The 21,607-nt window shown below is 43.4% G+C and overlaps 1 protein-coding gene across 2 annotated transcripts in view; it reads left to right on the top strand.

The window, feature by feature from the left end:
- Nucleotides 1–21,607, top strand: part of rpap1 (RNA polymerase II associated protein 1) — a 107,087-nt gene that overhangs the window by 58,506 nt on the left and 26,974 nt on the right. For both annotated transcript variants that reach the window (XM_055640870.1, XM_055640869.1), the window contains exons 13-17: nucleotides 3,442–3,576; nucleotides 4,762–4,929; nucleotides 6,666–6,823; nucleotides 9,059–9,241; nucleotides 19,919–20,117. In XM_055640870.1, coding sequence (XP_055496845.1) covers nucleotides 3,442–3,576; nucleotides 4,762–4,929; nucleotides 6,666–6,823; nucleotides 9,059–9,241; nucleotides 19,919–20,117 — 843 coding nt within the window. The remainder of the gene's footprint in view (nucleotides 1–3,441; nucleotides 3,577–4,761; nucleotides 4,930–6,665; nucleotides 6,824–9,058; nucleotides 9,242–19,918; nucleotides 20,118–21,607) is intronic.

Here is a 21,607-nt window from a genome sequence, read left to right as displayed (position 1 = left end):
AATTGAGACCAGTTTTGGAAGATGATAAAAACATTGTGCGAATGTTACAGGTAATCTGAAATAAAAACTCCAAATGTAGTTGACAGGCAGGCAGCATCTGTGTGAAGAGAAATAGCAATACCATTCATTACGCGTCAAAGACCGTTCATCAAAACTGTTCTTACGCAAAGCCATTGGCCTTTAAATGTTAACTATATTCCTCTTTTTACGAATGCTGCCTGACTCACTGAGTATTTGCAGCATTTTTTTGTTTTTTGTTTGGAAGATTATGCATACAATATTCTACGCTACTTCAGAACTCCGAAATTGTAAATATCAGCTCCTGGAGATTTTTAGTTTAGAGTTACAGCATGGAAACAGGCCCTTCGGCCCACTGAGCCCATGCCATCCATTGATCACCCGTATACTAGCTCTGCGTCCTACACACTAGGGGCCAATTAACAATGTGGTTGGAAACCGGAGAAAACCAACAAAGTCACAGGAAGTGTAGGAAAGAACTGCAGATTCTGGTTTAAATCGAAGATAAACACAAAATGCTGGAGTGACTCAGTTGGACAGGCAGCATCTCAGGAGAGAAGGTATGGATGACATTTCGGGTTGAGACCTTTCTATAGACTGATCAGTCTGAAGAAGGGTCTTGACCCGTAATGTCACCCATTCCTTCTCTCCAGAGATGCTGCCTGTCCTGCTAAGTCACTCCAGTATTTTGTGTCTGCAGTCACAGGGAGAAAGCGCATGTAGACAGGATCGAGCCCGGGTCCCTGGCGCTGTGAGGCAGCAGTCTACCGCTGTGCCACCTTTGTCATCCTTTTTGTGCCATTATGTTCCTCATTACTGCTGTTATTTTTGCCTTATGACTATTGGCTATTCCCAGTCTCAGATTCAGTATTACTCCTCTATTCTCTGTCGTGCATGTTAAAGTCACGTGTTCTTGTCATTTCCAAAGCACTATTTTCCATTTGAAGAGACTGGATTCCTGACCACTTTCTTAATGTAAAACATCTTTTGCAAGAATATTGTTTTTAATGTACTTTTTTTGTAGATCTTATTGTGTTTCATCACCTTTTGTGTTGTATTTCTTCCAATGACCACACTCTGTGTTTTTTGCATTTATGTGTGTTTTTACTTTCGATTTGGTTCAAGTTTGCTATTTTTGGTAAGTGAAGCTCTTGTCCTCAGGGTGTAAATTGGTTCCATATCACATTATAAACTGCTGCACTGCTTGTCTACCCATTGGCAGATTTTGCCAGTTTACTGTGGCCATTCTCCATCACAATATATCGATGTCAGCTTCTTCTTGACTTCTGGACTGATGCCTCTTGAATTCAGTTATGCCATGATTGCCGGTACACAAAAATGCTGGAGAAACTCAGTGGGTGCAGCAGCATCTATGGAGCGAAGGAAATAGGCAACGTTTCGGGCCAAAACCCTTCTTCAGACTGATTGCCATGATTGCCGTTTGATAAATGCCCATTCGCCATTAATTAAATTTGGCTTGTTACTCATTAACTAATATGACGATGGAAATTATTTCATCCACATATGAGCTACTGGACCCTATGCAACATTCTCTCTTGTGTGCCTTATGAATTTATTCCCTTCTCTCTTACCCAATGGTTTTCAAAATTCCATGGTATTGCTTTTCCTTTCATCCATCTTTCTCTTACTTTCTTCATCCATTTTTATTTGTTTCTCAGATTACATTTTTATGTTCACAGTCACATGTGACCCTCTCCCGACCCCACTCATTTCCTTCTTTGCTTGTGATACTGTTGTTCTGGAGTCAGCCGTCACAATATCACAGTGTAATCAGAGAAGCTCATGCCCTTGGTTGTACTGTTACGCTGAATGTTGTCCCTTAAGAGCTGCCTTTTGCACTCTGGAGTTTAATTTTTGTTTAAATTAAAACAAATTAGGTTTTCTACATTTCCCGTTGGTGTTTTTCCTCATCACAAAAGCATCCTTCAATCCTCCATGGCCTCCACACCCTCACTTCTGATTTGTATCATACCCGTGCCTTCAGCAGACTGCGGTCCAAGCCTCAGAGTTCCATTCCTCAGGTTCTCTCCCTCTCTTTCTTTCTGTTGCAGATATTTAAAATCTAGATTTGATCAAATAACTCATTCTTGAACTCGGTGCCAAATCCTTTAACCTGGTGCCAGTGCTAATTCTACTGGGCATGATCAAAGACATTTCAGAATGCATAATATGTTGCCTTGAAGTTTGGTCCATCCAGGGTTTTCTTTCCCCTTGTTTATGATGATGAAGCCTCAGAATTCAGTCTCGATGCTGTGATTCCTCAGCTTTAATTTAGGAAAAAATAGAGTTTCACAGCTGAATAAGCCTGTGGTTTGTAAAAAGCTAGATTTCCTCTTAGGTATCTCAGACCAAATGCCTTCTCACAAGAACTGCATGTCTAAGTTAGACACAAAATGCTGGAGTAACTTAGCGGGATAGGTAGCATCTCTGGAGAGAAGGAATGGGTGATCTATTGGATCGAGACTCCTCAGACTCCTCAGTCTGAAGAAGGGTTTCGGCCCGAAACGTTGCCTATTTCCTTTGTTCCTTCGCTCCATAGATGCTGCTGCACCCGCTGAGTTTCTCCAGCATTTTTGTCTACCTTCGAATTTCCAGCATCTGCAGTTCCTTCTTAAACTCCTCAGACTGAGAATCAGCAGAGAGGGAGACTAGAGATATGGAAGGTAAGGTGTGAACACGACAGATCAAAGCAGACAATGGATTTTTAAGTTGTAGAATTGCATTTATTGTTCTATCGCTTAGGAAGAAAGCCTAAAATGAAAGGGCATTCATTTTGAGCATGCTGATCTATCTCGACTTTAATTGTCTTTCCTAGTTCCACAATATCTTAAATTCCTTCTAAATAAGTAGGATACACACCGTTGAAACTTCTTATTGAACTGCCAGCCTTAATAGCTGCATGGGTGCATGAGTCCCAGATTTCCACCAGTCCTTTTGGGAATCATTTTGAGGGCGGCACAGTGGCACAGCGATAGAGTTGCTGCCTTACATCGCCAGAGACACAGGTTCGATCCTGACTATAGGTGCTGCCTGAATGGAATTTGCACATTCTCCCTGTTGCCTCCTGGTGCTCTGGTTTACTCCCACATTCTAAAGACGTGCAGGTTTGTAGGTTGATTGGCTACTGTAAATTGTCCCTACTGTGTAGGATAGGACTGGTGTAAGGGGATTGCTGGTCAACGCAGACCTGGTGGGCTGAAGGGCCTGTTTCTACACTAACTCTCAACTTTAAACTCTAACAGTACTTCTTGACATCACTTCTGAAAGGCCTGGCTCTAAACTTAAGGCAATTTTTTTTGTTCATCATTAGAGAAGAGGGGATAGGAGGAGGAAAACTATCAGCTCGTTTGATTATTAATGCTTAATTATCTCTGGTGTTTCCCATTTACTTAATTGCTGCAGGGATTGCTGAAGATGAAAGTGCTTCACCGTCTGCGTTATATCCTTGAAGTTGTCCGACCTGCTCCGTCGGTCGTCCTTGACATTTTGGAGATTCTGATTCGAATAGCAAGACATTCCTCTGAGGCTTGTAATCAGGTAATGCTGACAGTAACTACAATCTAATGCATCAGCGAAGTGCTGTGATGCAGGAATTGTAATAGTCAGTTGGTTGGTGGTAGAGCCCCAAAAATATCAGCGTGATGCTAGGTATTCCCGCCAGTGGTGACATAAGTGGCTCTAGATACTGGAATATTGAGCAAAAGAATAGTGGAGGAACTCAGCAGGTGAGGAGGGAAATGGTCAGATTATATTTTTCGTCAGGTCCCTTTGGCAGTGTTAGCTGAGGGCTAGATATTGCTTAGGATTCGGGAGAGAACTTTCCTGTTCATCAAATAGTAATGTAGGATCTTCTGCATTCATTTGTAAGAGCAATTGGAGCCTCCATTTAATGTCCCAATAGAAAAGAGCAATACGATACTTGGTGCATTAGTAGCAGTGGAGATTGAAACTGCAATCTTCAGAGCCAGAAGTGCCAGAAATCAGCATACTACCACTATTCCAAGACTTGCACTGGAACATGAAAATGATGTACACAAAGAGAGACAATTATCGATGTTGTCCTGGAATGCTCAAGATAAACTATGTGAAGTGAGCTATAGAATAAAAGAGTTGCCACCCCAGGAAACAATGTGGAATGATCAACAGGAATGATCGTAAAAATAAAGACCAAGTGAGGATGATGCAGATCATAAAGGGGAAGGGATCTCAACATTATTTGCCTTTTACATTCAATTACTGAGGGCGAATAGATCTCACCATCTTAAAGAATCGAGTTTATGGCATTTCTGTGAAATAGCTGGCTAATTAATCACACTCGGTGTTGTTTGCCCAAGCTTTGCAAATGTTTCCTTTCCAGATATAAAGTTTCAATTGAATTTGCTTCAAACTCCCTTTTCTAACTTATCGTGATCTATTGGATTTGAAAGAAACAAAATAAATTCAGTCAATAAAATCCTGCTGGTTTTCCAAATTTTCTTTAATCTATATTTACTAAACTCTCTTGCTGATGGAAACATTTTCTGCCTATTTAATCTATAAAATCCACGATCTTAATCTGTAAAACAAACGGAGATGATGAGGATGCCTGGGCAAGGGCAGTGGAATGGCTTGGTGGTGGCCGCTGGTTTAGGCGTGATTGCTGGCGATTGAGATAGTTATTGTTGAATCTAAAAATAGTATAATAATAGTTGTAAGATTACATCTTTGGTCTCTCTCACTCAGATTCTAGTGTGCTCGAGACTGGTGGAGACAATTGTCTCAGAGTTCCTCCCATCCACCTGGAAGATTCAGACTGATCCAATGACCAGTAACTACAGTGTGCCTCTTGCTGCTGCCATGAAGTTAATTCGTGTTCTGGCATGTACCGGAAGGAATATGTCAGCTATTTTGGTAACTATCAGCCAGGCCTAATTCATTCTTTGTTTGTTAGACTTTGGGCTTTGACTAAGGCGAATGAACGGACATCGTGCTGTTAAGGATAGAGAAACTAGGAACTGCAGATGCTGGTTAATACACAAAAGGGACCACAAAATGCCAGTGTAACTCGGCAGGTCAGGTATCATCTCTGGAGAATGTGGATAGGTGACGTTTCGGGCCATTTCTCCTGTCGCTTTGTCCACTCCGTCGCTTCCCCCTCCGCAGCTGGTGCCACCTCCTCCTCCCCGGATTGACGACATCATGGTGGAAGATGTCGGTGACTCTTTGAGAGAAGGAGGAGGAGGCAGTGGAGACGTTTGAGGGGGAGGGAACAAAGTGTCGACCGACGGGAAGAAGCAGCAGCTGGGAGCCCCATGACGATACACGCTGTCGGTGGTGGCAGCTTGAAGATAGCGCTTTCAGCCAGGGGCTACAATGTGAGCCGCAACAACAGCCATGTCAACCGGATGATGCACAGCTGCTGAAGAAGGGTTCGCTGGTGCAGGCAAGTGCCATCGATGCCTAGTGTTAAGGTGAAATGTCACAAAGTGCTGGATTAACTCAGCAGGTCAAGAAGCATCTCTAGAGAACATGGATAGGTGATGTTTCAAGTACCTGTCTGAAGAATGGTCCTAACCCGAAACGTCACCTGTCCATGTTCTCCAGAGATGCTGCCTGACCTGCTGAGTTATACGGCACTTTGAGTCCTTTCATTTTCTGGTTCTGCGGTCGAAGAAGAAAAGGAGGGGTTTTGGGTCCTTTATCAGTCCTTTTAATCAGCATCTACAGTTCTTTGGGTAGGAAAGGAATCAAGGGATCTGGGCCCATTGCAGGCAAATGGGGTTAGTGTAGTTAGGCATGATGGACGAAGTGGACAAGGTGGGCCGTAAAGACCTGTTTCTGTTCTATACTTAGTGTGACTGCGACTGATGAAATGAGCATATACACTGAGATGCAAAAATCCAGCTATGTGATTCTGATCAGCTTATATATTTTATAGTCAAGTGATTTAAGAAGTCAAATTAAAACTCGTATCGACATTTTGGCTTATTTCTATCTCTGTCCCTGCTTTTAAGCAAGGTATTTCCATCTTCCCCTTCCTTGGCACAATTGATCACTCCAAAAAAAAATCTGAAAAATTATATTAGAATATATGGAAGTTCTTCACCCATATTCCTTGGGTTTGTTCTTTGCCTGTTCAACTTAACATTGATTTTATTATTCTATTCTTGTTGCATAAGTTGCAAATTGTGTTCTGATTTGGGCATCTTCATTCCCAATTCAAAACCATTCTTTCCAATTCACCAACGTATAGGAATCGTCACTTAAAAAGACCACTCCCATAGTGAGTCGTGCACAACTATGGTTTCAAGAAGAAAAAGAACAGAGAAATTAACTCCACATCTATCGTGTTATATCAGAAAGGTAGTTTTACTCTGTTCCAAGTGTGGGAAATATTTGGTAGTTTAAATTGAACCAGATATGCAAGTCATTGGAAGATACCATCATTGGAACTGTGCTCTACTTTCCAGCACTAACTCCAGACTTACAATCAGCACTTATTCTAAATAGTACTTTGTAAGAAGTAGGCCTTTGTTATGAGCACTTTGAGGTGCACCTACCTTGTTCGAATGTTATGGTCACTAAAAACTGACCAGATTGGCTTGATAACATGAATGGTCTGTGTTGTTGCTTGTATTTTTAAACAGTTAAACAAATTCAATATGAAGGAGCGAATCGGGAGGTTCATAGCACAAGATCCTGGCGACCTGGCATTGGAGCAGCAGGAAGCCTTTGCACTGAGCATCGAGGCCTTGCGGCTGTGGGCTGTTGCAGCCAACTATGGACAAGCATGCGACATGTACAAGTGAGTGTGTAGTGAAAAGCAGGGGAGCGGGATCACAAAGGGTACATTTATATGTGATGGACTGAATATGAGAAGTGCATTGGGAAATGAGCTGCGTGTATGATGAAGTGACTAGATAAAGTAGGAGGGTGGACCATTTAAAGGCAGGAGCATGCATGGTATATGATTGAAGGGTAAGGTGTGTGAGTATATTCTATGGATTGAGGGCAGGAATTTTTGCTTTAGCCCAGGAGATTTTTTTATCTTCCCCAGGTGAGATTAGGATGGTGTTTTATCATCGTTCTCCAGTCCCGCACGGCCCCGTTTTACTTTCACCCTAAAATCTAGAAAGAACTGCCCTGGCAGACCCTTTCGTGTGCATGCTCCTGCCCCACTGAAATACTTTCCATGTATCTCGACTCCATCCTAGCCCCCTGTCCTATCCCTCCAGACCTATGTCAAAGTCACCTTGGACTCATTAATGACTTCTGTTTTCCAGGACCCTGTCCCCTCATCTTTACTATGGATGTTCAGTCACTCTACGACTCCATCCCCCACCAAGAAGGCCTTCAAGCCCTCCATTTCTGCTTTGATTCTTCTCCGTTTCTTCTCCGCAGAACCAGCCAATTTCCCTCTACGAACACTCTCCTCCACCTAGTGGAGCTGGTCCTCTTAACAACTTCTCCTTCGAATCAAAGGCGTTGCCATGGGCACTCTCATGGGCCCCAGCTATGCCTGCCTCTTTGTAGGGTATGTCGAACAATCACTGTTCCAGGGATACACTGGCCTTATCCCTGAACTGTATCTCTGCTACATTGACGACTGCATTGGGGCTACCTCTTGCACCCATACAGAACTTATGGACTTCATTAACATCACTACCAATTTCCATCCTGCACTCAAATTCACTTGGTCCATCTCAGACACAACTTTGCCCTTTCTTGATCTCACCGTCTCCATCACAGGAGAAATATTGTTGACTGACGTCTATTCAAAACCTACTAACCCCCACCGCTATCTAGACTGCACTTCTTCTCACCCTGCTTCCTGCAAAGACCCTATCCCCCTACTCCCAATTCCTCCATTTCTGCCGCTTTGCCACTCAAGGTGTTCCATACCAGGACATCCGAGATGTCCTCATTCTTTAGAGAACGGGGTGGGGGGGGGGGGTCCCTACTTCTTCTTTCATAGATGAGGCCCTCACATGTGTCTCCTCGGTACCCTGTAGCTCCGCTCTTCCTCCTCCTCCCTCCAGTCGCAACAGGGACTGTGTCCCCCTAGTCCTCACCTTTCACCCCAGCAGCTGTCGCATGCAGCACATAATCCTCCGATATTTTTGCCACCTCCAACACGATCCCGCCACTAGTCACATCGTTTCCGCTTTCTGCAGAGAATGTTCCCTCCACCACTCACTGGCCCACTCATCCCTTCCAGTACGTTCCCCTGCAACCACAGGAGATGCAACAGCTGTCCCTATTCCTCACAACTCGCCTCCATCCACGGACCCCGACAGTCCTTTCAGGTGAGGCAGAGGTTCACTTGCGTCTCCTCCAACTTTATCTACTGTATCCATTGTTTTTGGTGTGGACTCCTTTAAAACGGCGAGACCAAGCGCAGACTGGCCGATCGTTTTGCTGAACACCTATGCTCAATCCGCCATGGCCTACGCGATCTCCTGGTTGCCAAACATTTTAACTCCCCTTCCCATTCCCACACTGATCTTTCTGTCCTGGGCCTCCTCCACTGTTGGGGGAACATCACCTCATATTTTGCTTGGGTTGCTTACAACCCAGTGTTATGAATATTCATTTCTCTAATCTCAATTAACCCATGCATCCCCTCTCTCTCCTTCCATCCCCCCCACCCTAGTTGTCCTGCTAGCTTCACCATTCATATCCCTTCGTTATCACCTCCTCCGCAGCCAACAATAGACCATTGTGGGCTCCATGGCCATTGACTCCCCTGACTCAGTCTGAATAAGGGTCTCGACCTGAAGTATCACCAATTCCGTTTCTCCAGAAATGCGACCAGACCCACTGCGTTACTGCAACATTTTGTTTCTATCTTTGGTATTTCATCATGATGTTTGAGATTTGTGGAGCTTTTCTAGGCCATCATTTTCATTGATTGTGTTTAGGAAAAAATGCCTTTCCTGACCTCGGAATGTCCTGAATATCTCTAGTGTGGATATGCATTCAATAAAACCCCTTAAATAATAATGTGATAATTACTGATTTCTGCTTTTACCATCCCCAGGGACTTCTATCCTGCACTGATGAAGATTCTCCAGACCCTACCAAATCTAGTGTCCCATCCGAAAAAAGAGGACCCATCGTTTGATTATTCCTTACAGAGAGCAGAGGCATTGGTTTGCCTCCTGATCAATGTCACTCACACTGCAGGGTGTGCTTTTGAACTGCAGGCCCAGTTCACCTCCAGGTACCTCTTTGCTCTTTCCCTTTTGCCTTCATCCAATTTGGGTCAAGTTCAATTTTCTATAATATCACTCCAGATCAATTGCCGAGATCAAACCTTTCACACTTTTGAGTGTCCAGTTGTCAACTTTAATTAACTTTGTGTCTGTGATGCGTGTGAAAACTCATCTCTTCAAAGAATGACCAATTTAAATTACCACGCTCACTAAGGCAAATTATATCGCAAGATACATGGATACATAGACAATAGGTGCAGGACTAGGCCATTCAGCCCTTCGAGCCAGCATCGCCATTCAATGTGATCATGGCTGATCATCCACAATCATTACCCCGTTTTTTTGCCTTCTACCTATACCCCTTGATTCCGCTCGCCCTAAGGGCTCTATCTAACGCTCTTTCGAATGAGAGCTCCCTTCTGTGTCTACTTCCCCAATTTCTTGTTATTCATCTTCCTGTAGAGCGTTTGTATTTCTGGGTAGACACAAAAAGCTGGAGTAACTCAGCAGGACAGGCAGCATCTATTGAGAGAAGGAATGGGTGACGTTTCGGGTCGAGTCCTTTCTTCAGACTGTTTCTTTTCTGTGTTTCACTAGGTGTGCTACACAGGGCTTGAGATCATTTAGCATATTTATAACCTGGAACTTCACAAGACATAGACAATTGCACCAGCCAGCTTTGCTACAAAAATAAATATGCTCAATAAACAGATTATTTAGTGATTTAAATCATTAAAAGCTGGAAATACTTAACAGGTTGGGCAGCATCTGAAGAGAGACTAACTGGTAATGTTTTAGTTCAATGACTTTGTATAAGAGCTGTTGGTTGAATGTTGGATACGGGAATGAATCTTTGCAAGGGTAGAGGCAATAGTTCCCTGCCTCTTTGAAGCATCCTCCACTCTCCATGAAGAGGTATCCGAGCTCCAACTCTCTATGGCTGCTTCATCAATGACCTTCCAAATGCCATCAGCTTGTATCCTGCACCATGTAGGGTGTTAATACTCTAGACCATTGCTACACCGCGATCAAGTATGGCTTTTGGTCCATCCTTTGCCTTCATTTTGGCAGTCTGTTGTTGCTGCTCCTGCTGGATAAGTACAGGATCAACAAAAATCAATACAGTGATACAGAAGTGATCTGAAGAGGTTGATTCCTACTTCAGAACTGCCTTGAGTTGTTGGGCTAGAATATGTTCAAAGACAGTACATCCCGCCCAAAGTTCACCTGAATCGTCATTGTTTTCATCAATAAATACATTGATGACTGCGTTCTGACAAAGGCAGATTGCATCTCTCCCCATCAGAATCCTTGGATGAAAAGGGAGATTCGCTCTCTGCTAAAGTCTTGATCGGAGACTATTAAGAAGGATGACCCATACTGCTCAAGAAGGCCAAGTATGAGCTCCGCAGGTCTGTGAATGAACCATAATAGAATTCCAAAGCAAACGAGAGCCCCAATTCAACCATGCGGATGCTAGGCGACAGTGGCAGGGCCCGAAAACGATCATGGGTTCAAAGCTGAAATGAGTGGCGTTATATGCCAGCAACCATCGAAAGAACGTATTGCCTTTTACATCCGTTTGGAACAGGCAAACTAAGTACCACCAAGTCACGTCATCTCATCTCCAGCTGGCTCTGTCCCATACATCTGGGTGGTAGAAGTCCAATCTAATTTCACGAAGTTAAACTCTGGGGAAAGCGGCCAACCTGGATGGAGTCCCTTAAAGGAGTTGTGAAATCATATGCAAACCAGCAGACCACAGTCTTCGCCAACATCTTCACTTCTCAGTTCAACGGTCTACTGTCCTCACCTGCTTCAAGGACACCCCATCACTCCACGAAAAGTAAAGAGTCCAGTAGCTCCAGCATCGACCGTAATGAATTGGATTGAAAGATTGATAATGGCCCACATCTACGCCCGACTATCTAGGCTCCTTACAATTGCGTACAGGAAAAATGGGTCAACAGAGAATGGCATCTCCCTTGCATTGCATTCAATGCTGGATCACCTTGATGTCAGGATGTTATTTAGTGACTACAGCTCAACCTCCAACACCTTAATACCAAATTAGCTCATCCCTAAACTTCTGGACTTGGCTTTGGAGCTTCCATCTGCAATGGAGTCTGAAGAAGAAGCCCGACCAGAAACATTGCCTATCCATGTCCTCCACAGATGCTGCCAAACCTGTTAAGTTACTCCAGCACTGTATGTTTTTTGTTCAAGATTCCTTGTGTCTACCTTGTTCACACCCCCTTCTTGGAGGTGCTGCTACTATTAAATCTTCTCTTAAATCTTCCTTATCTGGTTATTCTGTTATTGCACTTTCATGTATATTTTGCATGGCTTCAGATTGCAGTACAATCTTTGCCCCATTCTGCTGTTTTGCATTTGTTGCTTTATCCATTGTTGTATCTGTTCACTCGGTACGCTTCACGTGAAAATTGAGTTTCATTCCACCCAGATCTAGATGACAATAAACTTGTTTGAAGCTGGTTGAAGCTGGCTTTCATTCCTATCAGAACATAGTGGCAAAGCCCATGGTCGAAGCTCTCATTGAATCCATTGGATCTGAGGACCTTTATGCTTTCTCCCCCAACCCCCATCCAGTCACACACTGTGATGACGATAACTATATCCCACAGTTTGATGCCCTAAGTTCAGTCTCATCAATAGTCAATAGTCAATTTAATTGTCATTTGGACCCCTTGAGGTCCCAACGAAATGCCGTTTCTGCAGCCATACATTACAAACAAATAGACCCCAGACACAACATAATTTACATTTTACATAAACATCCATCACATTGCTGTGATGGAAGGCCAAAAAAAAAATTATCTCTCCACTGCACTCCCCCCCCCCCCCCCTGATGTCAAAGTCAAAGCCCCCGGCTGGTGATGGCGATTGTCCCGCGGCCATTAAAGCCACGCCGGGTGGTGCAAGATCGCACACCGGGTTCTTGATGTTGGAGCCCCCGGCGTGTGCCCGCAGAGTCCCGCGGCCATTCCAAGCCGCGCGGGGCAGTGATGTTAGGTCCCGCTCCAGGAGCTCTTCGACCCCGCAACTCGGGCGGGAGAAGTCGCCGTTGCAGGAGCCCCAGTGCCGCCGTCCGCAGACCCACAGTTGCAGCCTCCAAATCAGCAGCAGCAGCAGCAGCAGCGCTCCACCACCGCTCCACCCCCTCCGGACTCGGCCAGCTCCGCGACGGTGAGGTGAGTCGGCACCAGAGTCCCCGGTCTTCTCCTGTTGGAGGCCGCTCCTCATTGTAGCCCCAACGACAACGGAGACCCGACAAGAAAAGGTCGGGTCTCCCATGCAGGGAGAGATTTAAAAGTTGCCCCCTCCCTCCCACCCCCCCACACACACATCCCAACAGAAAAATAACAAAAACTACATATAAACATAGACAAAAAATAATAAAAACGCGGACGGGCTGCAGAGGCCGCTGCTGACGAGAGTCGCGCCGCCTACCGGAATCAATCGATGAAGGAAACGGGAAATATATAACTATATATGGCACCTATACTGGTGAAGCAAATGTGAGCAAAAAAAGTAAGGGGTGAAGAAAAATTAGGTAGGCAGAATTATGGCTGATGAAGATTTATGTGGGTGAGAATGAAGTCATCTGCTTTGGAGTTAAGTAACTCAAATCAAGCTATTTTCTAAATGTTGAGTGTAAGATCTGTGAGAACAGAAGAACAGTGATTTATAATGCTATGGGTAGTAATCGCTCAAGCGAAAAAGAACAGAAGAGTAATTAAAAGGTTTAGTGGCAAGTTAGCCTTTCTTTCCAAAGGGCTGGAGAGTTAAGTGTTGGAAGTTTCATTTAACTCTGCTGAACTCTGGTTGGATCTGGGTACTGTATTCTGATTTGAGTAAAAGGCCTGTAAATTATTGAGGAGGTGCTGCAGAGCTGAGAGAATTAAATGCTGAGGTTTGCTGGGGAGGTTTAGAACAAATAAGAGAGCAAAGTCCACAATGGAATATAATGAATTGGATGAATAAAGATGGCAGAAGGGTATAATGTGACTTTAGATTTTAGACTTCAGAGAGAAACAGGGCCTTCGAAACACCGAGTCCGCACCAACCAGCGATCACCCCATACACCAGTACTATCCAACACACTAGGGACAATTTACAATTTTACCGAAGCCAATTAACCTACAAACCTGTATGTCTTTGGGGTGTGGAAGGGAACCAGAGCACCTGGAGAAAACCTACGCAGTTACAGGGAGAACGTATAAACTGCGCCCCTTTTCAGGATTGAACCCAGGTCTGGCACTGTAAGGCAGCAACTCTACTGCTGCACCACTGTGTCGCCTTGCGGAGATGTGAAATTATGCATTTCGGGGAATATTCGGGTGTGAGACATAGATTCTGGTGTTCACAGAGATCGGCTTCAATGATATTCCTAAGGGAGGATGACCATGAAATATAAACTTTAAAATATGAGTGAGCATATCATGCAAAGCGCTATAGAAATTTTGAACTCATCTGTGAACACTAAAATTGGGGTTTAATTAAAAAATATGTTATTAACACTTACAATAAGCAGTGTTGCTGTGGAAAAAAAAATTAGAAAAGGTCACTAAGAGATTGCGTAGGTAGAACTTTGGCTGATGAAAATGTATGTGGGTGTGGTTGATGCTCCAGCTCTTCACAGTCTTAGCTACCTGGGCTTGATCCTGACCCGAGGTGCTGTTTTTGTGGAGTTTGCACCTCATGCATTTCTTGTGGATCTGATTTCCTACTGTGACCCAAAAGTGTGTGAATTGGTGGGTTAATTGACCATCAAAAGTCGTCTCTAGCATATTGGAGTCTGGCAGAGGGGAGGTTGATGGGAATATACTGAGAATAAAACAGTCTTGATGAGTCAAAAAGCCTGTTTCCATAAAGGTTGTCTCTCCGTATGACAAAAACAAATTTGGATAATTCTTGTTTCCACAAGCTGTTTATCTGGTTTTCAGATGAGCTGTACTGATCCAAAGACCTCTCCTCTCCCCCTGAGTGCATACACATACTTGACCTGATCAATAATTAAGTTTGCTGATGACACTGTGGTGGTGGGCCTGATCTCAGACAATGATGAGAGGGCCTACCGGGAGGAGGTGGCTGATCTAGCACTCTGGTGCCAGGAGAACAGCCTCCTCTTGAACATCAAAAAAACGAAGGAGCTGATCATGGACTTTAGGAGGGCACATCATCCGAGGACATACACTCCATTGAGTATAAATGGGGATCCTGTGGATAGGGTGAACTGTTTTAAATATCTGGGAGTCCACATCTCTGAGGATATGACATGGTCATCACACGCCTCAGCACTGGTGAGTAAGGCAAGGCAGCGCCTTTACCACCTCAGGCAATTGAGGAAATTCAGAGTGTCTCCGAGGATCCTCCAGTGCTTCTACGCAGCGGCGGTGGAAAGCATCTTGTCCGGGAACATTACCATCTGGTTCGGGAATTGCTCTGCCAAGGACAAGAAGGCTCTGCAGAGAGTAGTGCGTTCGGCCGAACGCACTATGGGAACTTCACTCACCCCCCTGCAGGAACTATACAACAGGAGGTGCAACTCCAGAGCAAACAAAATCATGAGAGACCTCTTCCACCCCTGCAACGGACTGTTCCAGCCGCTACGGTCAGGCAAACGCCTCCGTTGCCATGCAGTGAGAACGGAGAGGTTGAGAAGGAGTTTCTTCCCAGAGGCAATTCGGACTGTAAACGCCTTTCTCACCAGGGACTAACTGTACAGAACGTTTTTCCTTCTATTATTTATTATGTAAAATAATATGTGTGTTATGATTGTGTTTATAATTTGTTTGGTTGTTTTGTTGTTGTTCCGCGAGCATTGCCACTTTCATTTCACTGCACATCTCGTATGTGTATGTAACAAATAAACTTGACTTGACTTGACTTGACTTGACTTGACTTGATCTACAATCCCCACTCTGCTGGCAGGAGCTCCAGAGTGGACCAGTGGACATCAAGCTGGAACCCTAGAAAAGATATTTACCTTTGCTGGCCAAAGCAAATGTAATCACAGTAGTTGCTCAGCTGCTCGACATATCTCAGTTGAGAAATCGCTTTCGATTTGGTTGAATAATCAGCGAACAATAAAGTAACGTCTGTGTGGGATGTTTGATGGTTTTTATTGCGTCTCACATTCTCCCTTTCATTATTTGTATTTTTGCAATATGTGTGGAAATGCTCCTTTCCATTACCCTGGATAAATGAAAGCCGACTTAAATGGAATTCAGACCCAGGTTAGCCAGGATTAAGTTGAATGACTATAAACTTATCATTTATCAACAAAGGGACTGTAGTGATGCAGGAAATGCTTTGAGTGGCCCTTCATCGTTCCAGAGCTCTGCAGCACAGAAACAGGCCAGGATGATTAGCTAACTGAGCTAATCCCGCTGCTCTGCACCTGGCCCATATCCTTCCAACCCTTTTCTATCCATGAAGTTGTCTAAGTGGCTTTTAAATGTCATAATTATACCTATAATCCTATTCAACACAGTAAAAGTTAATTTATTGAGACATCCAGCACAGAAACGGCACTTCGACCCAACTTGTCCATGTCGACAAGTTGGGTCACAGGAATCTTGCTGAGATAGTCCCATTTGCCTTTGTTTGACATATTCCTCCAAACCATTCCTGAAAAAATGTTTTTGTTAATATTGTAATTGTGCCTGCCTCTACCATCTCCTCTGGCATCTCGTTCTACATATCCATTAATTTCTCGGTGGAAAAAGTTGCACCTCAAGTTCTCCTTTAAATATTATTCCTCTCACCTTAAACCTATTCCCTCTAGTTTTAGATTTCCCTACCTGTGGGAAAAAAAACTATGATCTGATCTGTTCCCCACATGGATATACAATCCTCTCTAAGAACACTTCTCAGCCTCCTTTGGTCCAGTGTAAACAATGCCAGCTATCCAATCTCTTCCTATAACTCTCCTCACAACATTTTTGTGATTTTTTTTTTCTGCAACCCCCTGGCTTAATCATATATTTCCTGTAGTATGGTGACCAGAACTGCACACAATATTCCAGGTGCAACATTTTGTACAACTGGAGCATGATTTCCCAACTCTTGTCCTCAATTCCTCATCCAACTCATATCTAGCATTCAATACACCACCTTTGCAACTAGTCTACTTGTGTTGTCACTGTGGGTTTGATAAGGTGGGTTTGCTTTCCTTGGAGCAGAGTCAGCTGATGGGAGTGAGGGGGAACCGAATAGTATTAGACAAAATTATAAGAGTAGATAGTAAGAATTATTTCCCCATCTGAAAACAAAAGGTATAAATTTAAGGTGAGGATTAAGAGGTTTTGGGGGGGATCTACCGACTAATTTATACACCAGAGGGTAGTTGCAGTCTGGGGCGCACTGCCTGAGAGGTGGTGTAGGCAGAGACTCAAGAGTTAGGAAGGATCGGGATGAATATTTGAATCTCCAAGGCATAGTAGGACATGGACCAAGTGCTGGTAAATGAGACTAGTCTAGACAGGTACTTGGTAGTTGGCATTGAAGTGATTGGCTGTAGAGCCTGTAACGTGCTGAATTACTCTTTTATCTGTGAATGGTAGAATGTGAAACTTGCTGAGAATAACATTTCAGAGGATTAAATACGTAATCATTGGGGTCAATAGTAATACGTTGGAGATATCTCATTTGAAACCAAGAAAACAAGTGGTGTTGGACTGAATGCCATTAATTCTGTATAATCTCTGACAAGCCTTTCTTTAACCTACCCTCCATCACTCCTCTGCAGCAAGTTATTGGAATCTCCCTCACTGTGTGATGATCAGAACCAGTAGCTAATCTTGTACCGTCTTCATGCCACAGTGTAGTGGATGCTCCTGGAGACTTGATGCCTTCGTTCGTGATTAAAGCAGGTCTTGGACCCATATGAGTGATTACAGATTGATGCTGGGAGACTGGAGTGGAGGAGGGGCAGTTGAATTGGTGGCTGTTGCTAGGTAACACAAAAACAAAGACTGATTTTGTTTCCCACAGCCTACCAGTTTTGAATTAATGCTTTGTATTTTTGATAGCTTTCATTCCGAACTGATGGTCTTTCTGACAGTGATTGCCATTTTGATGGACGCTCCATTTTGTCCTGTGAAATATAGGGAGGCTCAAAGGTACTGATTAAATGTCAGTATGGGATTGCTGGTTATGGCAGAGAATGTATTCATCAATCATATTAGATCAACAGTGAAACACCGCACTGGGCTTTGGTGTCTCACAATGCAACAATTCCCTCGTGTATTCACGGAGCTTGTCACTGGACCGTTGCCACGGTTACCACAGCTGCATATTGTCATAAGGCGAGGCTTGCTGTCATTTAGACTCCATTGAAAGATTCTCGCTGGCTGCTGTACTTAGTTGTGCTTGTGACTACAGTGCAGCGGGTGATAGGTTCAAGTCTTAGTTGTGAGACTTTCGCAAAAGAAAGTCTCTAGGCTCTCTAACCTTAGTACAGAACACCAAGGGAATGTTACACTATCAGAGATGTTGTCTTTTCGGAATCAAGGGATAAGGGGAGAAAGCAAGAACAGCGTACTGATTTTGGATGATCAGCCATAAGCATATTGTCTGGCAGTGCTGGCTCGATGGGCTGAATGGCCTACTCCTGCACCTATTTTCTATGTTTCTATGAAAGTAAAAATTGTCGCTGTTAATTTGTAGAAATGGAGTGACCTTCTTCCCTTGGCCTTGGCCAATGTTTATCTTTCATCCAGCTTCACTTAATAGAAAATATTTTATTATAAAGTAGACAATTTTTCCATCAAAGATAGACACAGAATGCTGGAGTAACTCAGAGAGAAAGGCAGCATTTCTGGAGAGAAGATTCAAATGGGTGATGTTTCGGGTCGAGTCCCTTCTTCAAACCAGAATCTGCAGTTCGTTCCGACACAATGTTTCCATCAATACTGTCACTATCAGATTGAACACCAATCTTTGCAGCAGTCATTTATTGTTTATTTCTTCTTGTATCTCACATTACTGTATGAAAACTGTGAGCTTCATGTGAAGAAATAATTTCTTTGCACCCTGGAATATATGTGAATAAACTAATCTGAATCTAACTCTTTCCATAAATACTGGCTGACCTATTAAATACTCCCAACATTTTTAGTTTTTATTTCAAATGATCAGCTGCTTGCTATTTTTGCTTTTGTGTTATCTGGTTATTATAGTGTTAGAATATTTTTTGCACTTCTCGCAGAGAATGGTGAACCTCTGGAATTCTCTTCTCTGGAGGTTTGTGAAGGCTGATCATTTGGGTAATCGAAGGACGAAGTAGATACATTTTTGAAGGATCAGAGGATTGAAGGCAATGGGGAACTAAGAGGCAGAGAAGAAGAGATGAGGACCAGGACCAGCCATGTTTAATGGTGGGGCAGCGTGAGGGGCCGAATGTCCTACTCCTGCTCCTATTTCCTTGTTTTCTCCTTGATTGTCTGCTGAATCACTTGATTTTCTCAATAACTATGCTTTAGTACTTATTTGACTGCGTGCTCTAGGATAATTAGAGTCTGTGTAAATGAAAGATCTTGATTAGGTAAATATGAAGAAACGTTTTACTGGTGGATGGGAACTATCCACAGATTTAACAACAGTAAAGGAACAGTGGTGTCAATAAGGTGAATTTTTGTCTTTACACAAAATATGTGTACACAAATAATTTACACAGTCTCATAATCAGTAAGTGCCACCAGCGACTCTACTTCCTGCGGCAGCTTAAAAAATTCAGGGTTGGTCGACCAGCCGTGACCCACTTCTATAGGTCTATCATAGAAAGCATACTCACATTCCCTATGCTTGTCTGGTATCGTCGCACAACCTCGCAGGATAAGATTCGGCTGGAGAGAATAGTGCGCCGAGCTTCTAAGATCATCGGTTGCAGCAGACTTCCCTCAGTGACATCACTTTACTCAACAAGACTCACCAGAAAGGCCAAAAAAATCATAGCAGATCACTTTCACCCAGCACATTACCTCTTTAATCTCCTCCCATCAGGAAGGAGATATAGAAGCATTAAAAGTAAAACATCTCGCTTCAGAGACAGCACCTATCTCCAAGCCATCAGATATTTGAATTTGCACTAATCACTTTGCACTTTCTTTTGCACTTGCACTTACGCTTAATATGACACTGCTGGGTACTGTCCTTCCTGTATATATTGTCCTTCGTACGGTATTGTCTGTATTATTTATTGTGGTGTGTGTGGTGGTTGTATTGTACTGTATTGTATCTGTCTGAGAGCGAACCAAGACACATTCCTATCAACTTGTTGACATGGCAATAAATTTCTTGAATCATGAATCTTGAATGTTCTAGCATTCGCATGCTAAAATGATGTTTGAATCGATGCAGATGCAGTAATGGCTTACAGACAGGTAACTGGATCGGCACTGGAGGAATGTATAGCACTGTTGGGAAAGAAAAGTAGAGTAGGACTAATGGCTGGTTGGTTGAAAGAGCTGGCACAGGCACAATGGGCCAAATGCCCACCACCTGTGTGGTTTTATTCAATGCTGTTGTACATTTGTATTTCCTGGCAGTAATTGGAATGGATGTGCACTTTGCCAGTGAATGAAGTAGAACAACCTGAGGAGCGCTCTTTTCTCAAATGTGCTTTCTGTTCAATGAACTTCTCCATTTATGTTCTTTAGTGCGAAGGACCAGGAGGAACATATTCCACCTCCTCCATTAGACTGGAGCCACGTGGCAGGTATCAAGCCATTCCTGGAGGGCTGTGTAAAAAGATGCTTTAAGGAAATCAGTTGCCCAGCGACCTGGAATACAGTGAGGCAGCTAACTACAACATACATCATCTATTTGGCGACATACTACAGCAAACTCATCCAACAGGTACAAACTAATATCCTATCTTGGACCTTGTTTGTGTGCATTTGTGTAACTATTATTTCCTGTTATGTGATACTACCTTCATGCTAGACTCATGGTAAGGAAACAGGCCCTTCAGCCCACTGAGTTAATGTCAATCATCAAGTGATCAATTACAATAATCCGAGACAGATCCCGTTCTATTCTCTTCACATTCCCATCAACACTGGCCTTTAAAGAGAGAAAATAAGAAATGCATATCTCCTTAGCCAAGATCAGATTTTCCTGAGACTTGAGACTTGAAAGTTGTAAGATGGCGTCGGAACATGGCAACTCTTTTCTTGCTTTCCCAAACTTAACACAGACAACACCAAAAATCAGGAGTGAATGAGGGTCACTAGAGATGTGAAGCAGCAGTTTTTCTAGCGGTGGCAATGCTTCACACATTATGTAGCGCCCATCCCTTGCAATACTATTCTATATTTTAATTTTTCCCATTCACATCACAGCCACACTTGTTGAGCTATTTTCATCACAGATTTTTCACCCACCGTTTAACGTAGGATGTAGCGATCTGCTGCCTCGGTTGGAATAACCCACCTGGTTCAAAGTTGACGGCTGGGTTATAAAACTTGCTGTCTTTAATCAGCCTTGACTCCACGTGCCTCTAGCTCCATGCTGACCTGGTATGATCTTTCCTCTCTGAAGAGCCTTCCAGGCCACAGTTAGGAATAATTTATTTTTTTCCAGCAAGAACGATGCTTTTCCATGACCACAGGATTTCTTCACAGGATTTATTATTGTAACAAACATTTTAAATATGCTTGTTACACAGTCAATTTGTCCCTTACTAACAGCAAAGTGACAAACGACAAGATTTGTTTTGGTCACATGAAGAATATTGGCCAGATTACTTACATAAATGTTTAACATTATCTGAGGGTGCAATAATGCATTGAGAGTGACTGCCTAGATTTAGGTTTTTGGGTAAACCACGAAACTGCAAGGTGGGAAGAGTACTGCCACTACCTCGGTCGACAAAACTGGTGCTTCCCTTGCCTGCTGACGCTTGCAATGCCATGACACATGTTTCCAACCTAGATGGCTCTATAGTTAGACACAAAAAACACAGCGGGTCAGACAACATCTCTGGAGAAAAGGAATAGCTGACATTTGGAGACCTTCTTCAGACAGCTCTATAGTTTCCGGCTTTAGGATAATTTGATTGACATTATTATTTTATTGAGGTTATTATTTATTTGAGATATTTGTAACTCGTGGACTCTTTGAGTTACACAGAACAAAAACAGACCCTAGGCCTCACCTTGTCCATGTCAACCATGATGTCTTTGTAAGCTAAGCCCACCTGTGTTTTTGGCCCATTTCCAATGAAGACATCCTATCAATATACCTGTCCAAATGTTTTTAAACTTTGTAATTGTACCAGTCTTTACCCCTCCTCTGGAAGCTTGTTCCATACACCCACCACCGTCTTTGTGCGGAAAATCATGCCT

This window comes from Leucoraja erinacea, chromosome 9 (genome assembly GCF_028641065.1).
Source record: "Leucoraja erinacea ecotype New England chromosome 9, Leri_hhj_1, whole genome shotgun sequence".
NCBI classification, from domain to species: Eukaryota; Metazoa; Chordata; class Chondrichthyes; order Rajiformes; family Rajidae; genus Leucoraja; species Leucoraja erinaceus.
This window is presented reverse-complemented; position numbering and strand designations above follow the sequence as displayed.